At 39.5% G+C, this 18,584-nt stretch overlaps 2 protein-coding genes and 1 long non-coding RNA gene across 24 annotated transcripts in view; 2 read left to right on the top strand and 1 right to left on the bottom strand.

Annotated features, from left to right (window-relative positions):
• Window positions 1-671: 671 nt before the first annotated feature.
• On the bottom strand, window positions 672-10,550 carry TAF11 (TATA-box binding protein associated factor 11). Its single transcript, XM_034414612.3, has 6 exons — window positions 10,028-10,550; window positions 6,077-6,414; window positions 4,559-4,707; window positions 2,804-2,891; window positions 2,034-2,130; window positions 672-1,092 (listed from the first exon to the last, which is right to left on the bottom strand). Exons 2-6 carry the CDS (start codon window positions 6,227-6,229, stop codon window positions 962-964), a joined length of 618 nt encoding a protein of 205 aa, XP_034270503.1. The 5' UTR covers window positions 6,230-6,414; window positions 10,028-10,550; the 3' UTR covers window positions 672-961.
• LOC117663963 (uncharacterized) lies at window positions 6,294-8,353 on the top strand. Its single transcript, XR_004590887.3, has 2 exons — window positions 6,294-6,497; window positions 7,648-8,353. It is a non-coding gene; the product is annotated as an uncharacterized LOC117663963 (long non-coding RNA).
• Window positions 10,386-18,584, top strand: part of ANKS1A (ankyrin repeat and sterile alpha motif domain containing 1A) — a 128,999-nt gene continuing 120,800 nt past the window's right edge. For 15 of the 22 annotated variants that reach the window (XM_087891040.1, XM_087891038.1, XM_087891039.1 and 12 more), the window contains exon 1: window positions 10,386-10,784. In XM_087891040.1, coding sequence (XP_087747166.1) covers window positions 10,606-10,784 — 179 coding nt within the window. In that variant the 5' untranslated portion in view covers window positions 10,386-10,605. Of the gene's footprint in view, window positions 10,785-12,548; window positions 12,744-18,584 lie in introns of those variants that run through there. The other 7 variants (XM_087891048.1, XM_087891045.1, XM_087891043.1 and 4 more) reach the window with 3 other exon arrangements.

Genomic DNA, 18,584 nt, shown 5'->3' with positions numbered 1-18,584 from the left:
AGCCAGTTGTCCTGTTCAAGCTCCTCCCACCTGCCTCTCTCTTCCCCTTCTCTGCCTCACCTTGCAGAGCATAGTTGAGATGAAGGTGATGTTATATTCTGCCACCCTTTGTTACCCATCATCTTCCTCTCCTCTCCCCTGGGCTGGCTGGCTTCAAGCCTACAGCACCAGAGATGGGGTAGCAGCAAAGGTCAATGGCAGAATCAGCAACATCTTTATCTTGGCCATGCAGTGCAGGGTAAGCAAAAGGGCAGAGTTGAGCCCAGTGCTCTCTGAGCCCCTGTGCAGTGGGGCTTGAGGCCAGCAAGCCCAGGGGAGGGGGGCACACAAGACCCAGATCAGCTGGGGGTGGGGACAGTGGAATATAGTGAAGTCTTCATCTTGGGCATGGTGTGTAAGGCAGCCGAAAGGAAAGAGATGGGGGGGGGGGAGATAGGCAAGTGAGGAGAACTGAAGCAGAGGCTGTTCACACAAGGCAAGAAAAGGTGACCTTGGGAAGCGACGATGGTTATAAATGTGAGCTGGTCACCAAGCATCCAAATTTTGATTCCATGACGATAGGGACACTGTGAAGGTCATAAATGCAATGCCGGTTGTAAGTTCATTTTTTCAGCAGTGTAGTAAATTCAAATAGTTACCGAATGGCCATTATCCAAGGACTACCCATAACACGTTTTTAAAACTTTTTATTTCCTTTTAAAAGAAACCATGTTTCAGAAGTTCCCTGTAATCTTATTACATCAATATTTCTTATTTTGCCTACTTAAGAAAATGTTTTATATCTAGCACAATATACCTGCAATATAGTCTTATCATTACCCACTCAGAATTATTGCACAAGGAACACCTTAATTTTGTAGAACTTGACGGTTTTAAGTAAGCTGAACATACTCTCCGAAGTCTTTTTCATTTCAATGAAAACATCTCCAGTCCATTTAAGATACTTTTTTTCGCTTCCTCTTCAGTGATAGAGAATTTTTTTATATTTGGAATTTGGAATCTGTCCTCGTGATTTCAGTCGTCTGACTGCTTCACGCAAATGCTTGGGTTGCAGAGGTGGCGATTCTCCCCACTTTTCACATACATCTAACGCTGTGCAAGACAAAAGTAAATCTGTTATGTTAGCTGCCAAGTCACTGGATTAGAGCTGTGTAGATGTGATAGCAAAATCCATATTTCTACATGTATTTTAGCAAAAGCAGTTACCGCGCATCTACAGAATAATTACTTTTTCTATACCCTGCTTATTTTGTGCAGTTCAGTGCAGTGTACATAATGCTTCTGCCTTCTGTTTGCCTCACAACAACTAACCTAGGAGAGGGGTTAAGCTATGAAAAAGTGACTAACCCATTCAGTCAATTTAATGCCCAAGGGAGGATTAGAACTGTTTCTAGTCAAAAGCACTTTAAACACTGCACCGGCCTCTTAATGTTCCAAACTCTTAATAGAAAGCCTGTGAAAATTAACAAAATTAGTTGTTTCTGCTGCACAACATACTCCATATTTACACACACATATGTAAAATAGTAAAGGAAATTTTTTCTGTTCGTAAGCAATGGGTGGAAAATAAGTGAAAGCATTTGTAGGTATATTGTATTACTGTTATTACATAAGAAAAATTATCTGAACACCAATTTTATTCATTTACACTTAAGTTTCCCCCTTGCCAACTAAAAAAAAACAAGCAAATATACAGCTGATATTTGTTTGCCTTGATTTAACAATTATGTTTCTCTTAAAAATACTGACCTGTTATGTATTAGTAGCAATATACATACTAGGGAATATTTAGGAGTAAAATGCTGCATAAAATAGCAATAGGCAAAACTTGATGTTCTGGTTTTCTGACATCGATATAGCTATAACACAACATCCGGAAGACATTTTTACCACACAACTATTTACAAGATGGATTACTAAAAGCTAAATAAAATATATACATGAAAGAATAGCTAGATTGCAGTAATTAGCAAGGTATGTCTTCAGTTAATGGAAGCTAAAACAATTAAGAACTAGATTATTCTTATACTTACCCTCTTCAACTACTTCTCCAACGAAGACTTTAGAAATTCCTGACATGGCAATAACAACGTTCTGAGACACAGAGGTTCCAGTAATTGACTGGATCAGCTGAAAAAGGAGGAAGCAATTCCAGAGAATCCAATTTTTTTTAGATATTTCTTTTACTTCCAATCCTGAACACTACTGTGTATAATAGGGTGTAACTCATTTCCCCTATCATCCAGAAGCCACAGGTAACAGCTCATGGATAGCAAAATCGCTGGAAAGGATAATACCTTTTAATGTTTTCTGAGTTTGAGAGTGAGAATGGGAACAGAAAGCTTTTTAAAGCAAACCCGCTCCTACTTAACTCCTTAAAATCCATTGACTCCCCCACAGCCCAACTCTGAACATTGAAATTGATGGCTTTAAGGACAGAAATGGAAGAAACTATCTCCAGTTCCCACTTTAATTTTTAAAAGGAAAGTCCAGCATTTCACATTGAAAAGTGAAAAAAGGCAACTATTTTCAACAGGTCAAACTTAAGGTGCTGGAAGGTTGCAGAGGTAATTCCAGGGACACATGTGAGTTTCCCACCTCAGTGTCAGCACAAAATTTTATGGTAAATTGATAGTGAGACAAGTTACTCATGCACAATAATCAATAGACATCAACAAATCTGTGAGGGAAATGGGCGGTTTCTAAATGTGATAAATAACAGGGGTCTCTGGGGCTCTTTGAGCTTGGTTGTTATAAATAACCAAACAAATAAATAAATATACATACAATAAATCAATCTTACCCGTTTAATAGCAGCCTTAGGGAAAGCTGATCGTCGATACATCTCATATCGATTTAGCTGCTCTTCAGAAAAAGAGGAAACCAGAATTCTGCGGCAAACAATAATTACAGCGCTTATTTAAAATTACAGAGTGAGAAAGTTAGTGAAATTGTATAACATTCTATCAATAAACACTGAGTTAAATCTAGCATTTTTATTTTAGTAGTGGCATTTCCTGAATTTTGCTCTAAACATTCTAGTTAAAGGAGGGTGACTTTGCCTATTTTTTCTAGCCTAGAAGCCTTTCAGTACAACTTCCCACAATGTCTAGAAGGTCCCATACACAGGTAACCATTGGGTTTCAGGGGAAAATAGAAAGAAAAAAAAAGCAAAAATATATCCTATTGCAGTGCTTCTTAAACATGCTTCTCACTTTTAAAAATTATGGACAACCCCCAAGGAGCCTTCTTTTGTACATGTTGTATTTATTTTTACCATATTAAAAATAAAAAATGATGCATCTATAGAATAATTACTGCAACATATTATAAATAATAATGATAGTCCTTGAATTATGACTCCAATTGGAACTGGAGTTTCCCAACTAAGTGATGAAGTTGTAAAGTAATTCACTCTGCAAAATCTTTTCTTTTTGGAAAGGAAAAATGCACATATGCAGATTAATAAAAATAGTTCAAAGGGGAAAGTACATCCTAATGCCAGGTCATAATTACTATAAGTCATTGACCCCCCCCCCCCCAAAAAAAACCAACTTTGCGCTGATAGTTCAGTGGAAGAATTCTTGCCTGCCATGTGGGAGGCCTGGGTTTGAATCCCAGCCAATGTGGAGAATATCCCTTTTTTGAGAGAGCCAGTTTAGTGTAGTAGTTAGGGATCTGGCTAGGAATGAGAGACTATGAATTATAGTCCCACCTTAGGCACAAAGGTAGCTGAATAACCTTGGGCTAGTCACTCTCTCAGCTCTAGGAAGAGGCAATGGCACACCACTTCTGAAAAGCTTTGCAAGAAAACTGAAGGGACTTGTCTAGGTTATTATTATTATTAGTGTATGGTGGTATTACATTAGTCAGGAGACCACAATGCTACTGCAGAGTAGTAGATTGGCTGCCAATTTCCCAGCCCTGTTGTAGGATATGCTCACACACTTCCCAAACTGTACCACAAGAGGGCGAGCTGGCTTTGCACCAGAAAGAAAGACAGGCAGCTCTTCCTGCAGTATCATCCTAGGCCCTCTCCCTTCCTTGGAGCTGCCTTGTAAATGGACGCTGCAACCGGGAAGATTCAGAGCCAGCAGGAATCTGACTGCCTGCACAAAGCAGCAACTCATCTCCCCACCAATGTGGTACCTATCTATATACTCACATAGAACATGCTTTTGAACTGTTAGTGGACAGAAGATGAGACAAGGGATAGGAGCTCACACTGACATAAGAATGCTAGCACTCGAACTGCTAGAGCAGAGACCATCTCCAGCCTCATTAAGTCAATGAGCACTAAGGCTCATATTTATCTAGGACAGGTGAGCCCTGAGAATCATACAAAATTGAACGGAAGAAAAAAAAAATGACAAAATGCTTGTTCCCCTAAACAGTTTCCATAAAGTATCCATTAGATGACAGTCTTAATTTCTGGAATTCCCTGACCAAAAAAAGAACAACAACCCATTTTTTGCCTTCCTAAAGAGAAAACAGAAAGATACACCTTTTATCTACTCATTTAGCATTAACAAAAGCATATAGATGGAGAAATACTCACTGCATTTTTTGAATCTCATCTTCATCAACTTTATTTTTTTTCTCTTTTTTCTCCTTTATCTCTATTTTTATTTTCTTGGCTGCAATAGATTGTGATGTAGAGTCCTCTAGCTCTCCAGGGATCAATTCACATGCTTCTTTGCATTTAATCTAGGCAGAAAATTGATTATAACTCAATTATGTTTACAAAAAAACCAAGCCTTTTTCTGAGTCAAGCTCAACTCCTAGTTAATTGATGTTCATACAGCAAAGCAAAAGTGGCTTGACACCACTTCCTGGATGCTTTCAAACTTTTTTAATTTTAAGCATCCAATAGTTGTACTTATAAAGTATGCTGTTGAACACCTAGTTTTTGTAATCTTTCCATAATAATACTACCTGCATGATACATAACATAAAGGTCTGCAATTTGATAAAGCAAGCTTTTGAATATTTAACTATTATTCCTAGCCTCTTCAATTATGATAATTCATATATTTGTACACTATGCTTATCAGTTATAATTCAAACAATGAGGGGGAGTGAAAAATCTGATGAAAATAAATTGGTAATCATAGTAAGAGAAGTATAGTGGCTAAACAAATAAAATGAATACTCAGTTATCATTTTTCATGTTTTACTCTCTTCCTATATATGTTACTGAAAAATCTTGAGCTGATCAGTCTTTTACAATGTCATGCTTTGCATTACCTTTTTTAAAGTATATCTTGTTAAACATAGGTTAAAAGAAAATGAGCAACTCAAAAAACACCTAGCAACACTTAATATTTGGGCATGCAAAAAAATGCTCTAACGTTTTGTATTCATTATTTACCACAAGAATCCAAATAAGGAAATGAGTTTCCAGGATCTAAAAAATTATGACTGTGTAGAGATACACACAATAGTCTAAAAGGTAAACAAAATTCACCAGAAAACAGTACCTATCTACTATCTATATATCACTAAAAGTCCAATTCCTGTAACCTTTAACTGGGTGAAACAGTGGGCAACAATTTTCGAACCAAAGTAAATTACTTTGGGCTAGCTTACAGAATGTGCCCAAAACCTAGAAATGGTGCATCATAGGGCAACCGTTTTTGAACCAAGCTATCTTAAATGGTCTAACTTACAGAATGCGTACAAAATCTGGGGCCTGTAACTCAGTGGAATTGAAATGTGGCAAATTGTATAACATATTTTACGATATAAAAATGATCATAGACATCTGAAAACATTTACTGTGCTGATGCTTGACTGCACAGTTCAGTATGGGCTATTTTCAAGACAGATCTTTCTGTCAACGTATGTCAGTGTATACACTTTCCAGTGAAGGCAGTACATTAGAAGCTCCGTCACTGCGAAGGAAAAACGTCTAAAAGGGATCACGAGCTTCTAGTTCTAGTTAAATACGGAACTCCAAGGAAATAGCGGGCAAGGAAAATCCCCGTTACTTCGGGGCAGCAATCACTCTGATGGCTCAGCATGGAAAGCGAAGCCCCGTTTCTGCAAATTGCGTTGCCAGCTTTTCCCTCCTCACCTCTACAATCTGTACTTCCTCTTTGATGTCGGCCGGTTCTTTCTCCTGGCGTTCCGCCACTTCTATAGCAACGACGGAAGACTCAACGGAAGAGGGGGAAGACACAACGGGCAGAAGACCATCCTCTTTACCAGACTCCACAGCCTCAGCCATACTAAGCAGGAGGATTGATGCGTGTCGCGCCTTGATGACGTATTAGGGCGGCGCCGGACACCTTGTTTCCATGAGAACGCCCCCAATAGGAGAAACCAGTAATGCGGACTTTTGTCGCTGCTGTTGGAGAACCAAGCCTTGCGGGTGAGGTTGAATTCGCGGATCCCAGGCGACCTCGTAGCGGTCTAACCGACAAAACAATGCAAAATTGAGTCCGCCTTTTGTTGCTTTAGTATCCAGCAGCAATATATACCAAACAAAACGAAAGGTAAACTAGGGCAAGGAATTCCAAAATTACGAATGCAAACTATGCGTGTAAGTTGGAATAAAGATCGATGCAATGCTCAGTACTCTATTCACACAACCCACTAAGCAGCGATGCGGTAACGTGGTGGGATTTCGGGGTAGCGTTTATATGAACCCCACCAAAGCTGATTTATACAGTTAAAAAAATGATAATCAATAGGTAAATGTTTTGGGTAAACCCGGATAATAAAGCATTCCCCTGAACCCATGTTTTCCTATTTCTTCAAAAACCTATACACAAAAGGTAAACTAAAGCATGTGACTTTTTTCATGGCTTTAAGGTAAATTGAAATATCAAGAAAATTATGAACAAAAAGAATTATGTACTGCGACCCTTATGTTCATGGCTGCATTAATTGTTCCAGTACTCTCAGGTCATTGCTTCAAAACAAACGAGGGAAATTAAAAATAAGAAGTTCTTAGTAAGAACTAAGAAAGTCAACGTAATAATGTCTTTTTACAAATCCCATATTTCCAATTTCGAAATGAAAAAAATCTCCATTTTAAAAAAGGCATCTGCCCATGTTTGAATATATTACTTGGGGGTTCCTTAATCTTCTCATCCTAGATTGCTTCCCTTTTTTTAGCACAAGCTTTCCAAATATAAGACTTTAAAATAATATTCATTGAAGCAAATATAAGTTGCTTAAAGCTTTATTACTGCTAGGGAGAATTTTTTTTTTCTTATCGATTCATACCATTCTGTGTCTGCACAACTCTGACAAACCACAATGCCTAAGCTAAAACTAAGCATGACACATTGGGATAAAACACACATCCTGTTCTGGGACAAAGATATCTAACTACAGAGGATATGTCCTCAAAATGTCAGCTCCATCTAACTGCTGACCCACTGCTGAAGCAGCCTGAAGTCAGGTTTACATATTCCAGTGTGAAAGTAAAGTATTTTCTTCTTATCTTGACAATCAAGACTGCCTGGAGGAGGAACTTTGGCTTGATATGGCCAGGTTCAGCTTCAACTTCACCTGTCAGCTGTGAAATCACTCCATCCTGTCTGGTTGCTAGGCACTGTGTCACCATTGTTATTTGGCTGTGGCTACAAAAAGATCAGACATCTTTGTGTCTGTAACTTACTTCTTATTCTTTTGCAGGATTTAGATACTACAATGCTGATCTCCGGGAAGACAGCTATCCTGCACTGCAACTTTATATTTCCATTATTAAGGAAAATAACCACAAAGGTCCAGAGAATTTGCATGGCACCCTCCCTCCCCGAATATGCATAAAGACTTAGTTTGATTGACAACAGAGTGTACAGGTAGTCCTCACAACCACAATTGAGTCCAACATTTATGTTGTTAAATGAGAAATTTGTTAAGTGAGTTTGTTCCATTTTACGATTTTTCTTGCCACATTTGTTACATCAATCAATGCAGTTCTTAAATTAGTAATACAGTTGTTAAGTGAATCTAGTTTCCCCATTGACTTTGCTAATCAGAAGGTCGCAAAAGGAGATCAAATTACTCCGGGACGTGCAACCGTCATAAATGTGAATCAATTGTCAAGCATCCGAATGTAAATCATGTGACTATGGGGATGTTGCAATAGTCATAAGTGTGAAAAATAGTCATGTCACTTTTTTCAATGCCGTTGTAACTTTGAACAGTCACTAAATGAACTGCTATAAGTCAAGAACTACCTGTACTGTCTTGAAACTTAGATTGAATAAATCAATCTCTTTTAGAAGAGAGTTCAATATTTCTACAACTTGAACATTTAAAAAAGGTGTATTATGTAGCTTTGCATGTCAACAACTTTGATATTCCCGTTGGTAAATAAAGCAAATGCTAGAACGTATTTCTAATCAACTATTCTGATCACTCACACAGCCTTATCATGGGGAGACTATTGCTATTGACATGGTAAACTGATCTTGAGTTTCTAAAACAGGACTAATCTAGTAAGTAAATGATTCTAAAAAAATAATTTCATAAATGGTGCTATTTAGAAGTTTTCCAAATTAATACAGATTAGGATTCTGATTTCAAGATACAGTAATATGGCTGAGCATTAGATAGCAACATCTATGAAAACTTTTCATAAAGTTAATACATACTTCAGTTATTTTTCACTGTGAGAGGCATATTACTTTCATGAAGTTGATAATCTTGTATTGAATTTTTTTTAAAAAAAATTATTGGCAGAATGCCCAGAATGCACTGCATCAATACATTTTTTCCTGTGGTTGGGGACATTGAACATGACTGTAATTTCAGATGGAAAAAAACAGAAGTCTTTTACAGTATTGACTGATAGAGCTGTCTAGACAGCAGTAGCACATGGCTCTGTCTTAGGCATGCATTAAGGGCACATTCAGTCCCACATTCTGAAATGTGAGGAAAGCACTGCAAAGCTGCTGTGATAAAACCATTATGTCTTAGCTTATTATGTGAATCAACCCACTATGTTATGCAGTAATGGCTCGCTTTTGTATTAAGGATATGAATATGATTAGGTATTTTATGATGTTGAGTTTTGTTGCTAAATGGGAGGTGTTTTTGAGAGATGTTGCAGAGGTCTGAAATTTAATAACAAACTTCTCTTTTCCCAAGTTGCAATTATGTTTAAAGTAGTTTCCTCAGTTCAGATATGCTTCTTTAAAGCCTATTTGTAATGGAAGTGAATTCCAAATGTGCATTTTGAATAACAGCAGTTGGAAAGCAAGTTAAACCCAGGCAAAAACTGTTTTACATGCAATCAGTGTGGTGATTTCTTTTTAGTAAGTATTGATGACATGCAAACATTGTAAATAATTTACTGAGTCCCCATTTCCCAATAAACATGTCAATTTGTCATACTTACCCAAATTAATCTGAATTAAATTAATCCAATATTCTGCATTCACATAAAACACTGAACCTTTAACCGTACTGACTGTGACTAGGTTGGATTTAACATATTTTGCATACATGGCAAATCTCTATTACTGATAAAAATAGCTGGGTAGGAATAAAGTTTTCAACAGATCTACCTGCTGTCTCCTTCCTTCCATCCATTTGTGACTAAAGCACTTTTAGTACAATATCTTCAAGCCTAATCTCAACTACCCATATTTGTTCTAATCAATATTAATATTCAATATTGAAAGGATTGGCTTTCAAATATTGATCTGAGTTTTCAGTAACACATGACATTTCTGGACTATTAATCTTAAATGGGCATTCTGACAGAGTCTGTCCCGCCTTTCACTCCATCCCACCGATTTTCCAATTTTTACACCACTTTTTTCATCTCCCATATTTGCTGATTGTACTCAGGACGATTTGATTGATTTGTTTTCGTTCCATATAATGAATTGCTACTAGAAATTGGATTTCAAAGAAATGAGTTTGAAAATAGCTAAACAATCTGGACTAGAGTAACTTCTGGCCATGAGATTACATTAAATGCTCCACCTTCTAATGGGACTCAGTGGGCATGAGCCTTTGTTTACCGCACTAAAAATATGTTGATAAATGTTCTGTGACTTACCTGACCTTGGTGAGCAAAGTCGAAAACTGTTGCTCGGTTGTTCTCAATATATCCAGACGCAGCGAAATATCTAGCGTGTGTATCGCGGCGCGTTTCTCTACAAACTTTGGATAGGTGAACTCAGTTACTTGAGAACAGTCATCAGCTAAACATGTTCACTGGAAATTCCCAGCTCCTTATTCTTAAAAGGACGAAGAGTTGGCTTTTTTGTTTCCTTTGAAAATGTTGTTCTTTTGTTGGGAACGACCTTTTGTGCTTATTCGCCTTTTCCCCCCTTAGAATGGCCAAAATGTCGCGAATGCTTACGGAACTGCAATCGCCGGCCGTCCCCTTTTACCGTGTTTTACCACATCTCCGCAAGCGCTACTCGCTGTTAAGAGACAGCCGCCAAAGAGCGCGACCGACCTCTCTGCCTATCTCGGCTTCATTAGCCGGACCGGGGCTTGACGAGGCTCAGCCGGGAGGCGTGGCCTTTCTGGCCCCGCCCCGGAAGGACGCGCCGGCCGGGTTGAGGCAGCGGCGGTAGCCGAGGAAGACTAGTAAAGATCGGGGGTTGGTTTCCCGGCCCGCGTCGGGCCATGGGGAAAGAGCAAGAGCTGCTAGAGGCCGCCCGCACTGGGAACCTGCCCGCCGTGGAGAAGCTGCTTTCGGGCAAGCGGCTTAGCTCGGGCTTCGGCTCGGGGGGCGGCTCGGCGTCTTCGGGGGGCGGCGGCGGCGGCGGCGGCGGCGGGGGGCACCCGCTTTCCAGCCTTCTCAGGTAGGTGCCTGGGGTGTGGCTTGCGGAGCTCTTGCGAGTGGCCGGAGTGGCGCTGCCGAGGTTGGCTGCGGGAGCCCGTGTCAGGCAGCTGTTTGCCTTTTAGGAAGCTGGGGGTGTGTCCCGAAGACTTGAGAATGCCCGGCGGTGCAGTTGACCATAGGTAGAATCTCCGCCCCCAAAAGTCTCACGGGCGTCGCGCTGGATAGTGGCCGTTCGCGTGTTTGGACTCAGCGTCGTGTTGGGATCTTTTTTTTGGGGGGGGGGGAAGCGGGGGAAGGTCTCAAACCAGCGCAAGGAGGAGAAGCGAACTGAAGCTGGTTTGGAGGTTCTGGAGAAAGCCCGGGCTGGTTCTCGGGTCTCCGGATTCCCTGAAGGAAAAGGGCTTTGACTCCGGCTTTCCTATTAAGGGGGGCAGAGCTTTTTGCCTTTACAGGACGATCTCTGTGAACGTTGGTTTGGGGAGACGCTTGTTAAAAGTGTTGAAACCTTGTAGGTTGAGACTGTTGTGTGTGATAAGGAGGGAGTCCTTTTGTTAATTAGTGAAGCCTCTTAGGCTGCTCCTGCCTTCTTTTGTATGTTTTTAATGAAACATCACAGACATTTTCGGTATGTAGTTGATCGTCTCAACCTTCAATTGAGGATCGGGTTTGGATTTGAGATAGGTTCTGTCACTGTCACCCTTGTGGCTTATTTTTTCTATTTGTGGATGAGTGTTTTTAGATGTCTGAGAAAAAGAATAGAAGATATGCAAATGTATGCAAAGAGAAGGAAGCATAGGAAATGTGAAGTTCACAGGTACAAAAAAGTAGAAACAAAATTGTACTAGAGTAGTTGTGTGCCACTGCCAAGGTTTCCAAATCTTTGTGGTGTTCCTCTGTTTTGTTTTGGTCCAAATCTTTGTAGTATTTTTTCCTTTCCTTTCTTTTCTTTTTTCATTACCCAAAGGATGGTTTTACTTAAAGAAAATAATTTTCTCTTATGCCTATTTCAAAAAACTGGCAAAGTTTCTCTTGATACATGCCAGGTATCCCTTGAAGAGTCTGTATACTTTTATGGGAAGACTTTGCTCTACATATGTTGAAGTGACTCAAAGGCTTTTCAGTAATGCAGTTTCATGTCTAATGACTTTTTTGGCTAATTAAAGCTGTTATCAAGTGTAAAACGAATCTGTGTGGTTCTTGATTTTTATTTTGTGTTTTATGCATAAACTCTAATATAAAGAATAGTTGCTAAAAATGCACAAGTACATATCTGGAGGCTTGGGGCCAGGCCATAATACAAATCACTTTTACCAGAGAGTAAAAAGATCAACTTAGACTATTTGCCTAAACTGTGTGTGAATCTGCGTGCTTCACACTATCTGCTTGTTATATATTGCTTACTAATTTTGTGATTGAATACAACATATTGCAACTTGTCTTTGCCTTCTGTAATTGTAAATTACAGTGCTTGGCAGTTGAATTACAAATATCACTTGAGTTCATACACTGCATTAAGCTACAATACAGGTTTTTTTGTTTTAGCATAATATATTTTATGATCCTAGCCATTCTGGAAATCATGGTTGATAGCAATATATTCAGAGACAACCATTTGTGGCTTATTATGTAAGGTACAGCTAAGTGCAGTATGTGTACTCTGTCACTGTGAGCTGTAAAAATATGTAACTATTCAGTCACAGTAGCAAATTGTGACACTAGTTACAGAGAAGCTGCTTCCTATACCAGTTGAAGTACAGTTAATTGTACATGTTGCCTGAACTTTATACAGTATGGATATTCCCCACAGGTGCCAGATTATTCCGTGCTTTAATATTTCTAAATCTTATTTCCTGAAATGACAGTGATCTGAAGGTCTTAATAGATGCTTCTCCACCTATGACTTTCCTAGGTTCCCAACACCCTTAAGCAGGTTTCCGATCATCCTATGGTAAAAGTTCCAGTCCTACAAACAATTAATGTGAGTAAACAATTGGACTCATTAGAAGAATATCTTTGCATTTGAAATTAAATGCATGTCTGTTGGAATTGGCTAGAGCCTGTGATATGGCATGTGGGCATATTCTGTTTGGAAGCATGGTTTGAATACTGTTTCTGGAATGTATGCTTTAGAAGGAATTAACATTTGTCATGTCTGAGAATTTGGCAGTAAATTATAACTTACTGAATTTCCTACCAAGCTTTGGTGAGTCTGTGGATTATTCTGTTATACAGAATACACAGTGGGGCTATTATAAATGTAGACCTGCTGGAAAGGCCAGATTGCTTTTAGGAAAATATTAAGTAGCATCCAGAATGTGTCTTGGTTCTTCAATAAGAGTTATTGCTAGAGGAAAGGAAAGATTTTTAATTTACAAATATGGCCAGTATATTTAACCATAGAAACACCGATCAGATTGAAGAAAGAATTTGTGGATGTTCTTTGTGTCCTTTATAATGATAAAGATGTTATCATTCTCAGATTTTATATGACTCATAATAATGACTTGAGCCATGATGGTGCAGTGGTTAGAATGCAGTATTGCAGGCTAATCCTTCTTACTACCGACTGCCATTTCGGCAGTTCAAGTCTCACCGGCTCAAGGTTGACTCAGCCTTTCATCCTTCCAAGGTCAGTAAAATGAGGACCCAGATTGTTGGGGGCAATATGCTAACTCTGTAAACCGCTTAGAGAGGGCTGTAAAGCAACTATGAAGCAGTCTAAGTGCTATTGCTATTGCTAAGAGGATTGCCAAGAAAGAAATATGAATCTTAACCCATTTGCTATAGTTGAGATAGGATTCCAGACACCAAGGCTTTGCATGGGAATGTATGACTGGCTTTTCCTTGCTAACACTAAGGTTGGACTGGAATGTTGAAAAAAACATCCCAGAAGAAAGCAAGGGCAAATTACTTCTACACTTTTGCCAAGAATACAGCATATACATGTCCGTGGAGTTATCAGTTGAGGTTATCTTTACCTGCCTGTTGTATGTAATATTAATCCCTGTTCAAATAGTATATTCCTGAAATAATTAGTTACTTTGTGTAATATTTTAATGGAAAAAATACATGGTCATAAGAAGCTGAGGGTCGTTGGATATGAGATAGGTGGCAAATAAATTTCTTAAATAAATTAATAAAATAACAACACATAATCATGTAATATTTTACTGTTCATGTATCTCTCCTTCAGTTATTCAAATTAAATTTGTTTCTTCAAGTCAGTCTTGACTCCTGGCAACTATATGAACAAGTGCTGTCTCCTTGGCAAAATTTTTACAAGTGGCTTGCCATTTTCTTCTTCCTAGGGGTGAAAGAGAGTGACTTGTCCAAAATTACCCAGATGGTTTTGTATTTTGCCAAGTCTAGAACTTGCAATCTCCTAATTTCTAAGTTGGTGCCTTTACTTCAGTGGTAAAATCCTCCACGGTTTGTCACTGGTTCGCTGCCCGCACATGCGTGGTGTGCGCCAAGCGTGTGCTGTGCATGCGCAGTGTGCGCCAAACACATGCTGGGCATGCATGCACATGCACAGTACATGCCAAACGCTGCATGCAGAAAAAGGTTTGGGAAGGTAAGTAGAACAGTGAGGGGGGAAAACAGCTGTGCCGCGTGATTTAGATTCACTAGAAAGCAGGATTTCCTGCTTTCTAGCGATTTTAAATCGCACAGCACAGCTGATTGTCAGAAATACCGGTTCGGACCAACCGGTAGCTTTTTTCACTACCGGTTCGCTCAAACTGGTGCGAACTGGTAGGATTTCACCACTGCTTTACTTACTATACCAAACTGGATTTTTTTATTACTACTACTTCATAAATCATGCTCAATTTGCAATGGAAACAACAGGAAAAAAAAAAACAGAATTGCAGTGATATGAGATTTCAAGTGAGTTTGATCACCAAAATAGCTTACTTATAAATAAAGAGTGCAGAACCTAGGAATTTGCAAAATAGAGAGATACCTGAAATAACAGTCATTCTTATGGATTTTCTAAATGTGCACTTCAGAACTAAAAGTTTCATTATTTAGGAGCATGAAGAAGATTCTTTTCAGTTAAACTGAAACTTGGCATACTATAATGTATGCTGAGTAAATACTATGTCGGAAGAATGGAAGTGAGATTCAAAAGATTAGCATTCTCATCATAAATACCTAAGTGGTGGAATAATTTAACTGGTATCAGGAAAAAGCCATAGACTGGCTAAAGCCAAAAGCCAGAAACTCATTTCCGGTCCATGGGCTCGTGGTTGTTTGTTCACATATTTTGTTTAGTTTGCTCTGGATGTGATTGTGCTTTTCAAATTATCATAGTTACAATTCAGCAACATTCAAATACGGAACTTTTTCTTTGGGCGGCTCACCTAATGCTTTTGTTGATTTTTTTCTTTTTTATACCAGGCAATCTCTCTTTCATTGCAACATAACTAAAAGTATGCTATGGATTAAATAAAAATAGGGGAACTTGCAGAATTGCAAAGTCTTAGCTGGAACTCTTGCACACTCCCTAAGCATCTTTTGGACAACATTCTAATCTTTTAAATTGGATACTCATATTCTTGATTTTATTCATGTTATTTCAAGCAGAAACAACATTAATAAACTTGAGGTTGGCTGGGGGTATTATTTTTAAATAAGACTTTGAAACAGACATTGTATACATGTTTTCCAGCCCAAATTAGCCTGCGTATCAAGACTGGAAAAGCATATCACTTCTCCTTTCTCTTTTAAAAGTGTGTACGTTTCAGTTGCAAAACTGTAAAGCTGTAAGTAGGGAAATGATCTTGCATTCTCTTAAAATATCTCTAGTTCAGTTCAGCAAAATAGTATCATGCTGACCAACAGTTATTTTCAAAAATACCTTCAGGTTGACTTATGTATTTAATAAATTCATATCATTGTGTGAACATTTATTATTTGGAATTTTCTGTTAAGGATTACATTTTTTTTCCACAATACTTTCCCAAATGGTGGGAAGCAGGGAACAAATTGAGCTAGAGCCTTCTTAATTCTAGGTATCCGAAATGTTTTGGTACATTTTGAAGTAGAACAACAGAATGTAAATGAAAACACTGCTTTTTAATGCAATACATTAAAAAAAAAAGTTCTGACTGATCTACAAAATTTAATCATCTGACATAATTAAAACCTGGAAAAATATTTTCCTCATTCTTTTCCAGAAGAAGGAAACTGTAAAAAAACTGTAAAACATTTTGTCAATCTTCAGTCACGTTGCTATTTTAGCTACATGAATTATGTATAGCTTCACTTGTTCATAAAATTATTGTGCTTGGCCTATTACTGGTAGAAGTGTGATTCATCATTAAAAGATTGATTGAGTGATTTTGCCGCATTTCAGATTTTAAGAAGCCAATGATAAATTATATAGATTAACATGTTTTCATAATAAAACTAAAATAGAGGCTGATCTAGTGAATTCAGAGCTTTCTAAGAAAGTAATATATAGTAGGGCACTGATATGTAATTTTAAAGAGTTGTTTCAGGGAGTATGTTAGCATAAGTAAATGTAATTCCCAGTTTTACATACACACATATGTTAGCCCTTAAAGTAGTTGTGAGGGCTTTCCAAAGATATAGCAGTTTTAGGGCTTTGAAGAGAGATGTTTCCCTAGTGCTGAGCATACCTCAGCAAGCATCCCTTTTGAATGCTTGGCTCAGTATTGGCATAAGCACAGTTCTTCTTCTTCTTTTTAATGTTACTCTGCTGAGTCAGATACCAATAGTGCCCAGCATCTGTAGGGTGGAGAGAGGTTATAGTCTTCTGCTGGCCAACTGTTAAGGCCATCTCTGTAGATCAGAGATGGAGGATATAAGAGGAACTGTTTTTCTCTCTGGATAACATATTTGATACCCGTTATTTAAATATACCATATTTCCTCGAAAATAAGACAGGGTCTTATTTTCTTTTGACTCCCTAAATAAGGGCTTGACCTTATTGTTGGGAGGTCTTATTATTTTGGGGGTGCAGGAGGCGACGAGCATGGGACTGGATCTCCCGTCGCTGCCGTCACTTCCCCTCCCTGTTCTTCACGCCGGCTGAGCAGCCCAACACGTTCCACCCCACCCCACCCCAATGGCAACAGCTGCTTCCCTTCCCTGCCGTCTCTTTATTGAGAGGGGTGGCAGGTGGGGCAGGCGAAAAGCGAGATGCGTGAAGCGAGATGTGGCTCCCCTTGCCGTCTCTTCTCCCCCCCTTGCCAGGCATGACAGGGTTCCTGCTCCTCGCTTAGCCACCCTCCCCCTTTAGGGATGCAATTTGGGGGTAGGAGGTAGGGCGGATGAGAAGCGGGATGCATGTCTTACTTTTCCAGCTCCATCATGTTCCTCGCCGTTGAGTCCAGGGAAACACGCTGTAAAAGAAAACCTTCTTGCAAGTTCAATCAAGCTTCTCGAACTCGCGGGAAGGCTTTCTTTACAGCGTGTTTCCCTGGACATGGGCAAGGAAAGCGACGGAGCTTGAAAGGTAAGATGCGCGTCTCATGGCCCAACACGCCCCACCCCACCCCAATGGCAACAGTAGCCTGGCTGCTTCCCTTCCCCACCGTCTCTTTATCGAGAGGGGTGGCATTCACAGAACTCTGAGGACATTGTGGGACACCGAGATGCTTTCTAAATAGTTTTAAAAAGAGTTTAGTAAATCTTTAAAATGAACATGTGAAGTTTATGTGTAATACTACCGTGTTTTCCCGAAAATAAGACATATCTGGATAATAAGCCCAATTGGGCTTTTCAGCGCATGCGATAATATAAGCCACCCCCACAAAATAAGCCCCCCCCAACTACTTACATGCATGCACAACTGGTCCCACCATTTCCTCTGGTTGCTTGCTGCGCAACCAAAATGAGTTGAGGCGAGGCTGGAGGGGGGGGAAGGGGGGGACATGCCCTCCCCTCCCTGTTCTTTGCGCCAGCCAAGCAGCCCAACATGTCCCACCCCACCCCAATGGCAACAGCAGCCTGGCTGCTTCCCTTCCCCGCAGACTCTTTATAGAGAGAGGTGGCAGGTGGGAGACGCATGGAGCAAGATGTGGCTCCCCTTGCTGTCTCTTCTCCCTCCCCCCTCGCTGGGCATGGCAGGGCTCCTGCCCCTTGCTTAGCCACCCGCCCCCTTTAATGCAATTGGGGGTGGCAGGCGAGAAGCGGGACACAGGTCTTAACTTTCAAGCTCTGTCGCTTTCCTCGCTGTTGTGTCCAGGGAAACACGCTGTAAAAGAAAACCTTGCAAGTTCAATCAAGCTTCTCGAACTCAGTTCTCGAACTGAGAACCCATCTCAGTTGTGTGTATGTTCTACATTGACATTAATAAAAGAATTATTAACTTCTTGTTAAAGAAAAGGAAATATGACTTAGGGTAACCTTTTCCAAATTAGTATCATCTTGAAATGTTAAGACATTTTTCTTACTTGAGGAAGCTGACACGAACTACAAATGACAACTGACTTAGATGAAGAAGCAATCAAAATTGACCTCAGAATAAGTGCCGAAAAATCAAAGATCATGTATGTGAGATCCACTGCATAGACATGGGGAATCACACTTGGATTACAGCAACTTGAGGAAATAGAAAGTTTTACCTGTTTGGATAGCGTAATCGCCTGAAATGAAGATGCAGAGATGGACATCAAGTACCACATTGGAAAAGCAACAGCTGTTTTCTAGAGCATGAATGAAATCTCTATAGTGATCCTGACAACCATTTATGCCAGAGACATCTGGAAGGCATCAACGAGTATTAACAAGAGACTTGATGTCTTCCAATAAAGATGCCATTACTGTATCCCAAAATTTGTTACTTTGA

This window comes from Pantherophis guttatus, chromosome 3 (genome assembly GCF_059756535.1).
Source record: "Pantherophis guttatus breed Tessera chromosome 3, ASM5975653v1, whole genome shotgun sequence".
NCBI lineage: Eukaryota > Metazoa > Chordata > Lepidosauria > Squamata > Colubridae > Pantherophis > Pantherophis guttatus.
The sequence above is the reverse complement of the archived record's forward strand: the minus strand, read 5'-3'. Positions and strand labels throughout refer to the sequence as shown.